The sequence below is a fragment of the Magallana gigas genome, chromosome 4 (genome assembly GCF_963853765.1).
Source record: "Magallana gigas chromosome 4, xbMagGiga1.1, whole genome shotgun sequence".
Classification (NCBI taxonomy): Eukaryota; Metazoa; Mollusca; class Bivalvia; order Ostreida; family Ostreidae; genus Magallana; species Magallana gigas.
Window position 1 is genome coordinate 39,679,041 of NC_088856.1, and position 19,834 is coordinate 39,698,874.

General features: G+C 34.5%; 1 protein-coding gene and 1 long non-coding RNA gene across 2 annotated transcripts; both read left to right on the top strand.

Moving 5' to 3' along the window:
- Positions 1–5,843: 5,843 nt before the first annotated feature.
- Positions 5,844–7,012, top strand: LOC105334715 (uncharacterized). The gene is made up of 3 exons (XR_004596976.2): positions 5,844–5,909; positions 6,594–6,663; positions 6,853–7,012. It is a non-coding gene; the product is annotated as an uncharacterized lncRNA (long non-coding RNA).
- Positions 7,013–14,624: 7,612 nt separating this feature from the next.
- Positions 14,625–14,999, top strand: LOC136275066 (THAP domain-containing protein 10-like). The gene has a single exon (XM_066083351.1). The coding sequence runs from the start codon at positions 14,625–14,627 to the stop codon at positions 14,997–14,999; it is 375 nt and encodes a 124-aa protein (XP_065939423.1).
- The last annotated feature ends 4,835 nt before the right edge of the window (positions 15,000–19,834 follow it).

Below are 19,834 nucleotides of genomic sequence, written 5' to 3' on the forward strand. Positions count from 1 at the left end.
CTGAAGCCTAGAAATTATTTCTTTTGGAAATGATCATCTGAATTCTCTTCAAATTTTTTAAGCAAAAAACTGAAGTTTGAAACTGATCCACAAACACTTTTTGGAAACGGAGTAAAGAAATATCTTGAAACGTCGCAACACTAATTATATATTTGATAAGAGAAATAAAATATTAATCATAATCAAAACGAGTTAAATCAAAAACTTGAATTTAATTTAAGATGGGCCATTATATTTACATCTTATTTTGAAGCAGCAGTGAAGTTTTGCACTGGCTAAAATTGCTAAACCCTCCTCTTCCAAGTCATATTCATCTGTGGTTGCTTCCCCCATGTACTAACACGCTTCTATCTGTCTGTCCGGAATCCACCAGTCTCCTTTCACAGTCAGTGATTAACATGTCTTCTAAGACCATGTAAAAAGCATCAAATCACCGTTAACTTTCCTCGTCCATTATATCCAACTTGGCATTAGGCAACTGTTCTTTCCCTTTTGGGAATTCTGTTTACTGAGACAAGATATTACCAACATGAGACTAATTTGATAATATTATATGAAAATTATATCTATGATACCATGATATTATACATAAACAAGTATAGCAACTGTAATAATATTTTACACAATATGATATATTTGATATTCAAATCATGTTAACATAAAAACAGTAATCACAATATACCGTAAAATATCATATGAAAAGATATTGTATTAAATGGTAGGATACAATATTCAATTTAATACTCTGTTCAATATGTTACAATATTCTATGATATTTTACAATACAATATTATTACTTATAAGGTTTGTTACTGACTGTTTACAGAAATTTGTGGGGTCGGTAAAGTCCATAGAAGGTGAGGCGGAGCAGAGGTTTTGTGGTTTTATTTTGTGCTTTGTTTTGTCGAGGACCTAAATTTTACATGTAAACAAACAAAATATAATCTATAACAAATGAATTCTTAGCTTAATTCTCTAATAATGTGCAAAATGTAGGATCGTTATATTCCGTAACGGGCAAAGGGGGGGGGGGGGGTGGACTCTTAATATTTTGGGCTTAAAAATCGAAACATTTGTTTAAAAAATCACCTCAAATAACATTACGTACACCATGTTGCCGTATAAATTTTTGACGCTCGTCGTGTGAAGAAATTTATAAGGCAATCACGTGACGCAATTCATGCAATGATGTTAAGACATTCTAATCTGTCGCAAAACAAGGTATAATATCACGTTTTTGTATCAAATAATTTACCATAAATCATATGATGCATTATATATACTGATTGTTTGATTTGCGCCATTATTAATTAAAGAAATGAATTATTCTATTTAATCATTATCAAAGACATTTTTTTCATGACCATGCATTTTCGATGTTTCTCCCGAAAAATCTAAATCAATTATTTACAAATTGGATAAGTATTGTAAAGACTTGAATATCAGAAAATGAAAAAAAAAAGTATTTGGACGTTGAATTTTTCGATGATTGGGGCGAATCATCGCACGCAGCAAGAACTACACATACAACACATGACACACAGAACAAATGATTGATCCACCTACACGTTTATTGTGAAGAACACTGTAATGTCACATGTAAACTTTTATTAAGGTCTTCCGTTGGAAACGGAAGACCTTATTGTTTTTGCTTTGTTTCTTTTCCTCTATTATTATTAATATTCTTTTTTTTTTCTCCCACGTTTTCTCAAAAACGCTTCGGCCGATTTTTATGAAACTTTCAGATCTTATTCATGACAAAATTTGTAAGAAAAGTACATGGGATTTTTTTGGTCGTCACTTCCGGTCCTGAGATATTAAAGATTTTATGTTTTTGCTTGTTCACGAGTTTTCTCCAAAAGTATTTAAGATAGAACTTTTAAATTTTCTGGGATGGTAGAAAGTGTCCAGCCGCAGTGTACTACGCATATTTGAACGTCCACCGTCACTTCCGGTCGTCACCGGAAGGAAATGAAAAACCTTAATTTTTCAATTTTTGAGATTTGAATGTTTTTTATATTTTCATTTGATAGAGACGTTCTCAAAACATCTGAATGTGAAATTTGTTTTAAAATCGATCCACGCGTTCTTGATATTTTGGAGTCCAAAGTCCTGAAGCGAGGGTCCGCGTAGCCCAGTCGTTGGAGTGGTGGACTTGTGCCCAGGCGACCCGGGTTCAGTCCCTGAGTGCCGAATCTTTTTTCTCTCACTTATTTGTGTTTTGATTAATGATTTCGTCTTTAAAATGATGGATTTGAATGCTTTCCGTTTTTTTTTGGTCATAATTAAAAATAATAGCGGCTTTTTTCAGTACAAATATGGAGCTCTTTTCTGTCAGCAGCTCTTTAAATTTAGACGCTCGTCGCATTGCCGGCATCAAAGACATGCCGAATGTTTTTCTCTCTCTTAATTTTGTTTTGTTTAACAATTTTATCTTTTAAATGATGGATTTTAATGTTTTCCGTTTTATATTTATTATAAATAAAAATAATAGCGCCTTTTTTTTCATAGTTCTCTAAATTCAAACTCTCGTCGCATCGCAGGCATCAAAGACGTACCGCCGAAATACCCCTGCAGTACGCTGGGTCGCTTTGCCGGCATCAAAGAAATGCCGCAATCTCAATGACACGCACAATATTTAGCAATGCACCCACGTTTAAAAAGGTATTCTACATGACCTTAAAAGGAGGAATGATTAGTATTTATTCACATATATAGATACACGCATGCATGTGTATAAATGTGTTTATTGACATACGTTGCTGATATACTGATTCCCTAAACACTGTAAAAACTAGAAAATATCTCTCTCTCTCTCTCTCTCTCTCTCTCTCTCTCTCTCTCTCTCTCTCTCTCTCTCTCTCTCTCTCTCTCTCTCTATGCGACAAGGTTTGAAAACTGACCACCCGTTTATGAGTGTTTCAACCTAAGAATAAACAGATATAAAAAAAAATCAATAGTTACATCTTTCAAACAACGCTTATACATTGTTCTAACATGTGTATTTTATTTAGAAATTGTGTAATATGTGATATTCAGAATTTGATATTCTACGTTTAATATAGAAGTCACCGACCGACGCCCCCCCTCCCAATTCATAAAATTATTTAGTTTTTCTGGCCCGATTTTACTTGATCTTTGATCTTGGGCCTTTAATTTCAGTTAAGTAGTACATTTTAGATTACTGTAATAATTACCAGACCAATTCGTTCATTATTAACAGAGTTATGAAGTTTTTGGCATTTGAGTTTCGATTGGCGTGCTTGACATGTACCGTAGAAAAAAAATCTAACTTCCGAGCCCCTTACTCAATCCTAATGAAATTTTATGTAAATGTACCTCGGACCCCATTCTTATTGTCTGCCAAATACGCAGCGGATTAAACAATTTGAGAAGAAATTCCTGAGATCAAACGGCAGTATAGCCTGTACGGGGACTTGAAATTTACACAGTACAAGGGATGTAAGCAGCTGTGAAATATTTTGCATGTATATTTCTTGTTTTCCGTTTAGTCTGTATCTAAGATAGCGTGTGAACTACTTATGAATGTTAGAACTGTGGAAATTACTGTCATCAAATTTTTACCGAAGAAATTTACGTGTTAATGATTTCATTATTTCTACATTTATCAAGATTTTATCAATCCTGCTGAAATAAAACAGTCAAACATAATAGTAAACGACACGAAAAAAAATTTCTTAACACTGAAATACATGGGTAAAATGCATCAGTCATTGTTTAAAGACTTCCTCTATTTGTTGTTAAACGAATCCGAGATCCACACCCCAAAATTCTATTTTCGATTTATTTACGACGAAAATCAAGCTCGGGTCTTTTTACCCCCCCCCCCTCCAGACACAAACACGCATCAATATTTCAAATGACCTCGCACTGTTACCAAACCTGAATAGTCAAGACATCTTGCACGTTGTTTTTTTTCTCATACAAAAACTCAGCTCCTCTCCCGGGCGGAAACGCCCCAAATTCAATGACAAATTCGGGAATTATTTCGCGTCAGCCATGTTTTGAGACACCTGCAAAGGCTGTGTGTTCTAATCTCGACGGAGCAAAGATTTGTTCTTTCTTTCTATTTCTTTCTTTTTATTAAATTTTCTAACTAAAATATTCAACATAAAAGGGTTGTTGGACTGTAGTACAAGTTGAAAAACACTCTTCAATTAAGCTTTAGACAAAAACAGTCTTTTATTATTAGGGTCTTCCGTCTTCAGCGGAAGACCCTTCTATTCTTTTTGTTATTAGGGTCTTCCGTTTACAAAGGAAGACCTTTTTTTCTTCGGTTTCTTTTAATACAGGTCATTAGACCTGTTATTAGGTCAACAGACCTCTTATTTAATATGAAAAATAAAATGGGGATGGTCCTTCAAATTAGGGATCCAACGGGATGTATAATCCTTCATCCATCGCTCTTTTAAATCACATCTGCATTTCCCTGATATGTTTCGTTGATCAAGAAAAAGGCAAGGTCATTTCCTCTTCTAAAAATCGGACGGAAGACCTCCTCGTTGCTTGCAACGAGATCGTGTCTAGTTTATTTCATATATTTCTTGACGTAATATGAAGAAATAGAAACATGAAATAACTTTCATGGTTCTCACAGGTGACAGTACTAATAACAAGTCAACAAACCTCACAAAATTGTATTTTCCGAATGAAAAGTCGGCCATTTTCTGTATAGCTCTCCGGGAACAAGAGGGCATGCTGGGATGCTGCCAAAATATTTTCGATATGAATCTGTAAGTTTCGGTCGTTTTATTCCCCACTCTCTGCATGGCGCTTAAAGCTCACTTTTCTTGTTTACTCTTCGGGCTGGGGATTTGCGCCCGTTATAGTTTATACATATTGTTGTGATAAAAAAGATATATCTAATAGATTTCAAGCTGTGCCATGAGATTTATTAAAATATGTTTAGTGATTCAGCAAAATACATGTACCAAACACCTCATTTGGTAGTGGTAAGCCAAAATGCGAACTAGAAATTTGTGCAAGTCATTACATTATTGCATTTTTCAAATTCAGTTATGTTTTTGAAGACCAATTGATTAGCAATTTGATTTGTTGATATTGTTGGTTAAAGAAACAAGAAGAAAATGTCTTTTAAAACCAACCCATGTTCATTCTTTACAGTTTGCTTTTGAATTCCATAATAACAATATTAACACAGATTTACGAATTTATTAAGCAAAATCAAATATTGAGCATATATAACATTGCTTGATTCCGTCTAAAACAAAAGAAGAAGAAAAAAACATACCTTAATAAATACCAAAAATGGTAATTGGGAGAGTTTACTCTGTAAACGGTCGTATTAATCACTTTATTTAATAACCCTCATTATCCATTTTCAACAGAACTTTCTTAAACCAATATTCAGTAATCCTGAGTATATATTTGTTAGAAAGATGTCATAGACATGACACTGCAGACATATCTGTTACATATCGTACTCATTTTTTGAGTATCCTGTACTCAAAATTTCTTCATATAAACTTAATCAAAAATATTAAGAACTTTAAAACTGTAGTTAACAACAGACTATTATGCATTGAATACATTATTTTTGTTAACAGTTTAAAACATTGAAAGAATGTCGGAGATCAAGGCTCTCTTGTAATACGACCTCACTTATGCAACATTTGCTTTTTGAAGAGAGTAAATTTACAACATGATCTGAGATCATGATCATAAAATCATTAAAGTTACGATCGGCGATGTATCAAAATTCTATTTACATGGAAAGTATTACGTAATACACAAATTAACAAAAAAGAGAAAAAACTGTAGGAATGATATAAATACAAGATGCCTATTAACTTGTGCTACAGAACCTGCTTTTCCGGACAAGAATTCATCAATCACCAACGATGAGGATCAACGATCATAAAATCCTGGTATGTAAAACTTTAACAAAGCAATAACTAGTATAACTTAATGACATGACTACTATAATATTTAACATTTGATTCTGAATTTTATTTGATTGATGCATTTTCTACTAAAATACTTAATGTCTTTAAGAATTCAACATAATTACATTTCAGTTGAGTCTTGTACATGTACTTGAATTCTAATGTTTTAGATATGTTCGCTCAAAAGGAGATAATGTGTATATATTCCGTTTGACAGGTTAACGATTTCTTATAAATAAGAAATAACTTTTTTTTTATTTTTGTAATATACGTTATAATTATGTTTAACTATATTTTCTTCGTTATACAGTGTTATCTACTTTCGGGGGCTGAGTGCAGATTTCAAATTGTATCTCTTTAAAAGTATTGAAGAATTGACTTTTTTTTACTCTGCTTCATCGATACTTCATCTTCTGACTTTCTTATATTAATGTACAACCAAAGTTAATAATAGGTGTTCAGCGCCAATCAAGCAAATCATGTAGGGTTAGATGATTTTAATTTCTTACCATTTTATGCGCAATTTAGAATTGACATCAGAAAAGACATTTTTTCATAACAATTTTGCTTCGCCAATTTCTACTATGTTGGTGACTGCAAACATATTTCGCATACAAGTGTAATTAAACATGTTGCTTTATCTGTATCTCTGTGTTTTATCATTAGATTGTTCTCTTTGCGTTGTTTGGACTGGTTGCTTATGGGATATCTGGTGACGTGGATACTAGCCACAAAGGTTTATTTTTTTTTTATCATCTGAAGTCAGATCCTTTTAAAAGACAGATCTAGAACGTGATTCAAAAAAAATAAAACAAACAAACAAACAAACAACAACAACAACAAAAATCAAGAGACTTATTAATGAAGCATTTTAAAATTCAAATCATTTATACTGCCAAACTATGATTTAAACTTTTTTGTGTAGATGATTACGAACGCAGACTGGATGGATTTTTATCCCGAGCTAAACAGTCAAGAAAACGATCTTGGAGCTATAATCCTTATCACTCCCCCGGAAGAGTTTGAAAGAGGAAATAAGTAAATCCTAATGTGAAAATAAAATCTTTGGAGCATTAGTTTTTGAATACCCTTCTTAGAACCTTTGAAAATTAAACAGAGTGCTTGTATATTTATAACACATGTAATGCATCCATTTAAAGGAAGTGAACATGAAAAAAATAATTGTTGTTTAATAAATTATAAAAGCCTTTTGAAACTTAAAAATGAGGTCTGTTACCTATTTGTTTATTTCTATCAAGAGATTTTATCAATTTAACACTCTCAGTGAAAGGTTTATGGAGGTAATCCATTATTCCCCAGCATGCATCTGTTCTCTGACGTAGATAAGCCACATTGCTGCTGGTGACTTGGTCAATGTTGGAACTAGGCCAGTGTTTATGTACAGAGTTGATAAAAGTTGAGGAGAAAAATTATGCCTTGATGTGAAGAAAAATTTTGTGTACTGTCATGAGAAGACAAGGATTTAGTACATTTCTATAAATGAACCTCAGATAACTATTTATGATTTGTACAAAAAATGAATATAGGTAAAATAATTTGTGAAATATAAGACCATCACATTCCAGATGTTTGTACGGAGATGCATGTGGCAGTCAGTGTTTACATAAATAAAATGCTGTTTTTAGATTTCAATTTAAATTAATATAAAATTGTAATTCCATTTTCCATGTGGGGTTTCTTACCGTTACTTTTTATTTAAATGCCCTGGAAATTGTTCTGATTTGTTTTTTTTTTACATAAGATCTTGATGATATGTACGCCGGTTCTGTTTATGCTGTCAGAAGAATAACAGGACTAAGACACTTTTTAAAAGTCAGGATGCTGTGCAATTAATGCACCTTGTGTGCTCATTTATGTAGCACACATAATGTTCAAACTCATAAACAAGAAATTCCCGAGTGCAAGAAAAAATAGGTCACAATAACACTGATCCACGGACATTCCATTCTAGTTACATGTCACATTAACTGCTGGTGGGAATGCATTATTCTGAGATCCAAAATCTTCCTCCATAAACACTGTTTAAAATGACAACTCTTTACATTCCTTTCAAGTTTCCATTCACATTTTGATGATGGCATTTTATCCCTGTTACTACACGTGTGTAAAAATGCAATGTGTCTCACTGACGGCAGCATCAGTGCTGCCCTCTCTTAGATGCTTAGAGATAATCCAGCAGGGAGGTAATGATTTTAACAATATGGCAGCGCTCATGGATTGCAAGAATTAGTTATTCTAAGTGGTATATCTTTTTACTGAGGAAAGCTCTGTCTAAACGGTTTTCAGATATCATTATACACATCAAACAGACAAATTTGAGCCCTTGATAATTTTTTCATGTTCACTTCCTTTAAGGATGGGGAGATACAAGTATAATTAACGTATATTATATATTGATTTCCCTAATTTTTTTGCAACAATTCCATAAAAGTCAATAACCCATGCTTAGACAGTGTGCAATACTGTGGTTTCATCAATATTCGTAGAATACCAATTTTCGTGGATTTCGTTGTTAAGCTGATCCACGAAATTAAATGTTCATTGAAGTTCAATTTCAACTAATATTTAGTGTTGATAGGATCATTGGCCACGAAATTACATATCCTTGAATCTGTGGTTTTCAGAAAATCCACGAAAATTGATACCCACGAAAATTAATGAAACCACAGTAATCCTTAAATTAAAAAAGGTGTGCGGCCATCTTGTACATTTAAGGATAAGAATGTAAACATTCCTTGAACTGGCTATTTCAGCCCAAAACTGTTGCCAACAGACACAAAAGCAATACATACAAGATTCCACATGTGGTTTTTTAATATGCAAATTATGCATACAAGAATGATTTTAATCATTTAAAAACTCTGTTAAACTGCGCAGCTACTGACTTATTTTGAAAATTTAGATATCTGAAAAAATGAAAGGGTTTATTGGTTTCCCCTTTACAACCATTTCTTGAGCAAAAGTTTGAATCTTGCACACTAATGTTGTAACTGTGTCTCAAAATAGGATACCCTATTTTTATCAGTCGGCATCGCATCTATTTTTGGAAAAGAAAAATATAGTCTATACTAAGAACTTTTAGTGCCTATGGAGACATGTTGATTATCTGAGTTGGAAGGTATCTCAGAACTAATGATTGTCAAGAAAACAATGAAACCTAGAGCCACAGTGAAATAGAAGGACATCCCTTCTCTGGTATAAGCGGGTGATTTAAACACCAAAAACCACAAATTAAACGAGATTTTCAACGTGAAAGTCAGGTTTTCGTCAAAGATTGAAGGTATATGCTACGACACGGTTTGGTAGCGAATTGTCGATGTTTTGTGAATGTGGAGTAATTTGTCAAACTTCATTACTTTGTAATTTCACATTTCAACACTATCGCTTGATGATCTCAAAGTCTAGACTTCAGTGTACATAGTGTTACCACAGAGTGAACTCGATATTGCACGTCTGTGTTTTAAACGGGAAGAAAAAAAGTGACGTCAATAGAACAATGCGACTGAAACTATTGATGAGGTTTTTAAGTAACAGTACCATCAGTCGCCAATACAACGTTATAAAAAGAGACGCCTAGCTTTTTAAGGGTCTGAAACCATTCGTTAAGACAAAGTTCGGTTTCCACACTCGTTTTCAGGAAAAGTAAGTCTGTAAATGGGAAATTCTGTCTCGATCCCAATAGGAACTCGTACCGCCATTTCAGCATCATGTACGCCGTGGTAACGAATTTCTTCTCCAGTTCGCCTTCAGTGTGTATACTTATTAGGTCGAAAGACACTTTAAGGTCCGTTGGACGCATTTGGTTTGAAGCCGGTCGTACACTGCTGTCCTAAGCAATGGTTAAAAGTAAATTGTTGTCAAAGTTTCACCAACTCAGAGATAACGTCTAACGCATTTGGTGAAAAAATAAGCAGAAGTGTTAGAACAAATTACATTGTATTCTGTGTAGATATATGTGTATGCCTCATTAAATTGTTTATAAACATTGTCTTAAACATCGATTTCCAATAAAGCCTAATGCGTATAAACTCTAGGAACAAAAACACTGAAAAAAGAACTTGCTGATTAAAGTTATATTTTGTAAAAAGTTTAAATAAAAAATGTCGTGCAAAGACCAAAATCATGACCATGCCCCTTTAAGTAGGACTTATATATATATATAGATAGATAGATAGATAGATAGATAGATAGATAGATAGATAGATAGATAGATAGATAGATAGATAGATAGATAAATAGATGGATAGATAGATAGATAGATAGATAGATAGATATATATATATATATTTATATATATATATATATATATATATATATATATATATATATATATATATATATATATATATATATATATATATATATATATGTTACAGTCTTTGTTTATAATAACTGACAACAAAGATATCTGTATGGTTCGTTTATTCGTATCCGGACACAGTGACTTTAAAATTTGCAATGTATATTTAAGCCCTGAAATATCATAAAACAATAATATAATTTATATCAGAATATAACATTAGTACAATATATATGTATTTCCATCAAGATAATATTTTTACATTATCTTACTATAATTGTACTTTAAACATTTAGCGGGAGGTAACTCTTATAATGTACATTAATTACATTTCTCCAAAATAAGTCATAAAATATATTAATCAAATAAAAAAAAATATTCGGAAACACTTTCTCACCATTCTATGTGAACAGGCTCATAATACGTACACCGATTGCGTGGTGAGATTATATTGACATTGACTGACTCTATCTGTAAGTCGAACAAAATAATTCTAAAAATATTTATTACTGAAATATAATCTAATTGATCTTATAAATGACCAATTTAATCAAATATCTGATCTTCATAAAATTCTTATATACAATTGATTTGAGAATCAATTAATACTATAATAAATAAACCAAATATTGATCTTTATAATCAACACTGTACAATGTATTCCATATAAAAAATATCTTTTCATTCCAATTCATTCATACTCATTAGTTTGTGATCATGGACTTATTTAATGTTTTCTGCAATTTATAGGATAATCAATTTATTAATAGTAAGTGTTATAGGATATTAGTATACTTAGTATAACTTACCAGAAAAAGAGCAAGGTCTGGTCCAAAATTAAATTACTTCTCAATATAAATATATAGTATGTTCTGGTCAATGTCCAGACAAAGATTGTCAAACTTGGCGGTAAAACACATAAAGCAAAATATACAAACCAACCAAATTCAACCTGACACAAACAACCAATAAAAACCAAGATCACAAATATCCACTGACCAACTCATGATCAACCACTGCCCTAAGGGTATATGTACATGTGTATGAATTAAAAGAAAGGGTGAATCTAACGTTTTATATGTGTACTGTTTAGACGTATTAATTACAATAACTTTATTTATTTATTCAAATCAACAATTTTCATACTCTTACACTCTCCCCCCGGTCGCAGAATGACTTCCACGTCATTCAACTCGGAAGCTGCATATATCTGAAAAGTAACATGGCATAAAATACATATATTTACAATTTAAAAATATCATGTATTAGAACATGTAGAAGCAGACACAATGTTAAGTAAAGCCATCTGGCATCTACTTTGGTCAATGTATCGTAGTGAACCATCATTCATCAACCCTTTCACAAATACTGCTCTTTGTAGCCAATCTGGTTGTGTCTGGTTCATCATGACAAACTCCTTTGTCCATGTTGGCATTTTTCTTTGTCTGGTAGATCTTCTTGGGGCTGGAGTAGGAGTATCGTCATTTTCTCTGGAAGGCATTTCATCTTCAGAATCATCAGATTCATTGATGTAATCATCAGTGCTATCAACATCATGGATGATATTCTCATCATCATCATCATCATTGTTGACATCATCCTCTGGTTCATCATCATTGATGATCTCTTCAGGTTGGTTCTCAGGCTCTTTATCCTGATGGGAAGCGTCCTCCCCTGAACCAGCTGCTGAAGCTTCCTCAGTTGTAGATTGATCGTCATCATCTAAACTGGGAGTAACTTGGGAATTTTCATTTCTAAATGCAGAGTTATCTACATAAGGAAATTCACTGTCACTATCAGAATCATTCTCAGTAATAATGCTTACTGGTTCTGCCTTCCTTCTCTTTCTAGGAATAACTGGAGGAGGAGAAGTACTTCTTGGAAGCTTTGTTCCGATAGGTAGAAGCAAATTTCTATGAAGAACTCTAGTTCTTCCTTCTCCATCCTCACGTCTGACTTTATAAACCGGAATGTCATCATTTGCTTTCGCTAAAATGACATAAATATCATCTTCCCATTTATCAGCAATTTAATGTTTGCCGTCGTATGCCACTTTTTTGACTAGAACTCTGTCACCTTCCTCTAAAGTGATGGCTCTTGCTTTTATGTCATAACGGCATTTCTGCTTCTGCTGAGAAGATTTTATTGCTGTTTGTGCCTGTCTGTAAGCATCTTGCAGTCTTTGCTTCAGCTCGGATATGTACTTAGTTGTACACTTATCCTCAGAATGGCTGTTGGAAAACACAGGATGAATGACCATCTTTAAGTTCTCCTTAAAGATAGCTTAAAGATGCTTAAAGGTAGCTTAAAGACGATCTTTAAGCCACCTTTAAGCTACCTTTAAGCTATATGTGTTGCTTAAAGATGGCTTAAAGAAAGCGTAAAGATGGCTTAAAGGCAGCTTAAAGACTATCTTTAAGCCACCTAGTTGTACACTTATCCTCAGAATGGCTGTTGGAAAACACAGGATGAATGACCATCTTTAAGTTCTCCTTAAAGATAGCTTAAAGATGCTTAAAGGTAGCTTAAAGACGATCTTTAAGCCACCTTTAAGCTACCTTTAAGCTATATGTGTTGCTTAAAGATGGCTTAAAGAAAGCGTAAAGATGGCTTAAAGGCAGCTTAAAGACTATCTTTAAGCCACCTTTAAGCCACCTTTAAGGACAACTTATAGGTCCTTAATGTCCAAACTTCCTTAAGCTACCTTTAAGCCACCTTTAAGCTACCTTTAAGCCACCTTTAAGCCATAATTTTTTTTTTATTTCAATATTGTGCTTAATTTCCAACAAAATGTATTAACTTTATGAAAGAAAAGGTATTAAAACGGTTTTTGTTCTAGAAAGGAAAATGAAAAAAAAACACACAAAAAAACCGGCCAAGGCGAGAATTGAACCCGGGACCCTTAGTTTACTAGCATCACTACACTTCCTCTGCGCCACGGCAACTTACATATATATGAGTGTTTTTATATCCTATATATCAGTGGATATTGAATCACTGTATTGAATGTGTTTACTTGAAAAGATTTTGACAAACCATTCAGTTTGTAACAATCAATTATATCTAATTTATTAATTACATGCATGCGTGTATTTAGAATGAAATACGGAACTTGGTCTTCAGTGAACAAAAATATATTATACCTAAATGGAAACCGTTAGGTTCACTATAGTAGGCTTTCTTAGTTAATAAATTTAAACCGAGTAGATATACGTTCATCTAATTTATAGCTATAAAAATGTAAGAAAGAAAATGAAATCATTTCTTTTATGAAATGCATTGATACTATTAGGGTATTTGTTCAATTTCCCGCAATTTCCCGGTTTTCATGATAGCGGCGCCGTTCCAATATGTTTAAATATTTACATGTAATTGTATGTACATGATTTTTAAACTATCAATTCTATAACAAACAAAATTACCAATTACCGGTGACGTATTTACTGCATGTGGCAATTGCAAATGACTTGTACATACAATTGTATGCTGTGCCAGGCCGGGTATATTTGACATATTTACCCTTATACATATATTTAAATAATCAACCCCTATTTATGATCACCGGTACATTAATTAATTAGCCTCAAGATTTTACTCTTACATACATGTATCATTAATTTGTAGACGTAACATCTTTGAAACCCAGAGCTAGGAAATAATACTTTGAAAATGAATTACAAATGTAAATTAACTTTTATTCACTAGACTTATCGTATACTCGTACATACTAAGATCCAACGCCTTTAGAAACCCTGACGTGCACCTGGGCACACGACACACCTGTTGTGTATATCTTGTATATTCTGTGTTAGTTCCAGGGGTTTTCTTAAGTTGGACAAACAATAGACTTTAATTAGATATACACAAACATGCACCTGGGCACACGACACAACTGTTGTGTATATCTTGTATATTCTGTGTTAGTTCCAGGGGTTTTCTTAAGTTGGACAAACAATAGACTCTAATTAGATATACACAAACGAACAAAACTATGTCTAGACAAACAAAGCAGTAATATCCTGCCCGATATAACAAAGGCAGTTGAGAGTCTTTTCATCTTTAACATGTATCTAGCAGATCTAGAGTTAGAAATAATGAAAATTGAAAAAAAATAAATACAAACCTTAAAGTGTCCTGGAAGTCTAATAAAAAGTTATGTTTAAAAGGTGTAGTTTAATGTATAAAATATTATCTTATTTTTTTTCCGCCGAAAAATCCTTTATAAATGAGAAATCGGCGAAAAACGGCGATCTCCCCTTTTTCACACCTTTACGACATCGAAAACAAGCTGTTTCCGGATGTGACGTCACAACACAGCTTTGGCGCTATTTTGAATGTAAACACTTTGAAGAAATACTCAGGTTTTTATCGTTAAAATGAGTGGGAAAAGCAAGGGACGTATGTGTGTAGTAGCAGGATGCAGTAAGAGGCAGACGGACGATGTATCGGTGCATTCCTTTCCCAAGGATGAACGTCAGAGGGTTGCATGGACTCGTTTTGTTAAACTCACTAGGGCTGACTGGACTGGACCATCGCAGTATACTGTGATATGTAGCGAACATTTTAATGAGGAGTGTTACGAACAGCAGCATTTTCTTATGAAGGATTTTGGCATCCCTAGGAAGAAGCGATTGGTTCCTGGATCGGTCCCTTCCATTTATCCAAAGAGGAAGAGAGACGAGCTGAATGAGGCGTTCATTGCGTGTCCTGTGATCCTTCTGTTGTTATTCTTTAGACTTTTGAAATCATAAGTCAGTTGGAGTTTTATTATATTTATTAAGCACTGTAATCGTATAATGGTATAAAAGCAATATATAATCAATCTGCTATCAATCCAAAATTCATCTCCTAATTATTAATCAAATCATAAGTATAAAAATCAGTAAAAATAAAATAAGCAATTGTTAGAACATCCTTTCGGGTCACAGTTCATAAGTGACTTATAACGAAGTCCATTGTTAAAGGTTAATTGCAATTAAGAGTCTTGCATCCGTTGACCGCTTTCTAAAGTCCAATCATCATCGAGAGTTTTATTCTTCCTGGTCATTCCGCTAACACCACGAGTTCTAACTACGCAGTTGTCCCTTTCGGTCAATGACCTTTAACATTGTTCACTATACACTTATTTCGTATCGAGTGCACAACAAGCTAATGACTAATTAACGTAAAGCAGAATACAATCATAATTTTATATTTCATATATATATACGGCTATCTGGTTACATACGTCCCCCTAACAAAAGAAATATCCCCGAGGGAGATTTCTTTCGCCAGGTGCCCGGTGTTCGAAATTATCCTTCAAACTCTTCTAGGTCAGATGAACTTCCTGGTGACACACCGGTCAGAACATCTATGTTAAGAGGTTGAATGAAGTGACCAATTTCCTATACCGGCTTGAGACACAATAATAGTCTGTCAACAAATATGTATACTTCACTCCTGACAATATATAATTGTTTAGCAATTCATGCAAAAGTCAGTAATAATCATATATACTTTTGACAACAATAGAAACCAATACAAAATAATCAAAATCAAATATAATCGCAATTAACTGCAATCAGAATTGTCCAATGTCCAAAGTTCCACACAGGTAACATATAAAGTCCATTATAAAATGTTAATTCAAGCATAAGCGCCGCTAGAATTATTATAAAATACATAAGCATATATAAATGTTATACAGTCCAGCGTACATAAAAGTTACACTAAAGTTATCGGTTTCACACAATTGCATCCATTTCGAATAATCGGAACGATAATCAAGAAAACGTTGTGTAATTCGGATTCGAAGAATTCCATTCGCAGTTATCAGCTCACCACATTTGATTTCAAATATAACATTTCATAATTATTTCAATAACATTTTTCATTTTTCACAAATTGCAACATATTGAATACACAATTTATATAAGCACACCAACGGCACTTCCTGCGCGGATGGCGAGTTTGCACCTCGCGGAACATCGACTGCGTTCCTCTATTTCTTAGACATCAACGCCCTTTCTGCAAGGTATTCGCGTGCCAAGTCCGGGTCCGGTCCATAGCGTTCAGGCCTCGGATAATCGGAGTTCCTATTCTCTCCGGTCAACTGGTATGCTAATTCTTCAGTGATTGGTCCAATAGCGTGAGCGTCTGCAATTGATCGTCGTGGTTTTCCATAACGGCGAGGTTTCTTTGGGGTTGTAGTGTCCTTTACTATGGGGTTCATTTCAATAGTCTTTTGGGAATTTCGTTGATCAGGATTAACACCAGACAAATTGTCTCTGCCAGAACTTTCCTCATCCCCGTCACCACCCCTTTTTCGACAACCCGACCAGCAACCACGGCACTTATATCCTAACTTTTTGATAGTTTTACGTTTCAGGATACAAATTCCGAATACAATTATTATTGCCAAAATCAAAAATACATAAAACCAAAGACTTCCCACCCAAGGTAATGATTCCATAGATTGTAGCTCATTGTTTACTGGCAATTCCGCCATTAGTGTGTCCATAGGGAAAACCTTAATATCCTTTAATTTATCGGGGATCTTAATGTGTCCCATTCCCGGAAATTTGATGTTAAGGGGATCCCAAAGTGTGTATGTGTTTATGCCATCAATAACATTTTGAAAGGAGTCCGACATATTAAATTGACTTTCTCGATTATAGTAAGGAGGAAGTAATATTGATCCATGAAAACCAGAACAACCTTGTCCAAACTCAAGATGTTTATCTTTACATTTATTATTTTATCAGTAATTTTAAATTTCTAACAACGACAAAGTTTTACGGTTTCTTTACATAATCGCGGGTTCCGATATTTCAAACGTATTACGTCCGCGGAATTTCATTATCAGTCAAAGGTGTCACACTATCGTACCTATTCCAAAAGCGAGCAATATATACAAAGCAAACTTACTCATTATTATTTATTTTTACAACACATTATACCAATGATTTAATCACGTCAGCCATAATGGCAAGACAATTTTCCACATGCTGTTGTTGGCCAACAGCTATACTCTTACGAGGTTTAGGGACTGGTTTACGCGGTTTGGGGATTTGTTTACGGGTGAAGCCTAGACCTACTTTAGAATTTATTTCACAAATTTCCATATCCTCGTCTAAGGGTATAACTGGGGTATTTAAAGGTACCTCATAATTTTGATCATGATATTCACTTTGTTTTGACTCAGGGTTCTCATCCGATTCTGACTCAACAGTCTGTTCATGCTCGTCCTTACTGGGTCGACCATCCATGATCTGTTTAGCTCTTATGCGTCTCTGAAGTTCAGCTAAAGGTATATCTTCTTCGTCTGAAGAATTTTCTCTCTCTTGTTGTTTAAACCGAATAGCTCTTTCTAATGGCTCTGGCTGCACCTCGCCATCATCTTCCGAAGATGATTCCTCCTCAGGTGGTACCACATAATTGGTTTTTCTCAGAGTTCTTCCACCTTCTTCAATATCTTGTGGGAGGGGCCAGTGCGAAATATCTGCCAATCTCAATTGCCGTGCATGGCACTTGGTGATAGATCCAGTTAATTGATCCTTCACCACAAAACTGACTGGCCCTTTCTGTTCAATAATTCGGTAATAGGGGAGCCACTTTTTATCTAGTTTGTTTTGTCTCCTGTTGTTCTTGAGATAGACTGGGTCTCCTACCTGGAAATCTTCATCTTTGCTCTTCTTATCAGCCTGGGCTTTCTGTTTCTTCTTGGCTTCTTTCATATTTCGATGTACTAACATAAACGCCTTGTGCTGTTCTTGAAGGGCGATCTTATGTTGATCTTCTTCTGCATATCTTCGACGAGGTTTCAGTAAAGTATCAAGGGGTAATACAACGTCTCTATTGTACATCAGATAGTATGGGGAACACTTTGAAGATTCATTCGGGTGAAATCGAATGGCTGCCAATGTTTGGTTAAGATGAATATCCCATGTTTGGGCATTGTCTGTTATCTTCTTAGCCATTACGTCATGAAGAGTGCGGTGGAATCTCTCTACTTTGCCGTTGCCTTGAGGACTGTAGTAAGATGTTGTGATGTGGTTAATGTTTAGTTCTTTCAAGGTTTCTTGTACCTTTTGATTTACATTCTCTGTTCCATTGTCTGTGAGAATTTGAAGAGGACAGCCATATCTGGGGTATATTTCTTCCAATATAAGGTGCACTATTTTGTCAGCTGACTTGTCAGGAACGGGGAAGGCTTCCGGCCATCCAGAGTAAATGTCAATGAAAGAAACTATATACTTGTTTCCTGTCAGTGAAGTTGGATATGGTCCTGACAAATCGAGTCCTACCTTAGCCATTGGAAAAGGTGGTATGTCTGTCTCTTGAAGTGGAGGTTGAGTTCTCTTATTGCTCCTCGTTTGGCATATTACGCACCCTTCTATATAAGAATATAACCTCTTGTATAAGTTTGGCATATAATATTTTTGTCTGATTACATCATACGTTTTGTCCACTCCCATATGTCCAAGTCCATCATGGTATTGTTGTACTACCAAAAGTTCTAACTCACGTGGTATATACAAGCGCAGTCTCGGACCTTCAGAATCTCCATCTGAAAGATAATACATTAAGCCATCTATTTCAAGAAACTTCTTTTCTTCGGTCGCCGTTGCTTTTCCTTTACTCAACCTATTCCTCAGCTTTTTGATCTGCTCATCATTTTGTTGGCTTTCCGTTATGTTTATTTCTTCCGGTAAGTCGATGAAAGGCTTGAGCAATTCGTCCTGCTGTTTAACTTCGCACCTGGCTAATCTTTTAGGTGAGAAAGCATTTGAGTTTAGTACGTTTACTTCAAAGAAATTGTCTTTAACATCCGGTTCATCACACTCAGATTTTTCTTCTTCATCATCAGAGATAGCGGACGGTAACCTGGATAAAAGATCCGCACAGCAATTGAACCTTCCTTCTATGTACTCTACCTTGCAGTTATATCCAGCGATACTCAAAGCCCATAATTGGATCTTCTTATTTTGCATAGGGGATTCTAAAATATATTTGAGCGGTTTGTGATCTGTCCGTATAGTAAACTCAGCACTGTGCAGGTAATGGTCCAGCTTCTGGAGGGCGTAGTGGATTGCAAATGCCTCCTTTTCTATGGTTGACCATTTCATCTGGGTTTTACTCAGCTTGTGGGATAGATAGTATATCGGCTTATCTTCTCCTTCGTCAGTCTTTTGGGTGAGGCAAGCTCCTATACAATTGTCGCTGGCATCGGTGTACAAGATGTATGGCTTATTAGTATCTGGATAAGCTAATAAAGGCACTACTGTTAAACTCTCTTTAAGGAAGTCAAACGCTTCTTGGCAGCATGATGTCCACTTGAATCTGGCATACTTCCTGGTTAAGTCGATCAATGGTTCCGCAATTTTTGAGAAATTTGGTATCAATCTTCTATAATAACTGCACATACCTATAAAACCACGGACTTCCCTAACTGTAGTGGGGGCTGGTAATTTTTTAATGGCTTCCACTTTCTTCGGATCCGGTTTGACGCCATGTTCATTGATAATAAAACCAAGATATTCAGTCTGCTCTTTGAAGAAGCTACACTTCTTTAACTTCAGTTTTAGTCCATGCGTCCTCAGACGAT

Excerpts from the sequence above, each read along its gene's own strand:
- LOC136275066 (XM_066083351.1), top strand. The coding sequence starts at position 14,625 with ATGAGTGGGAAAAGCAAGGGACGTATGTGTGTAGTAGCAGGATGCAGT.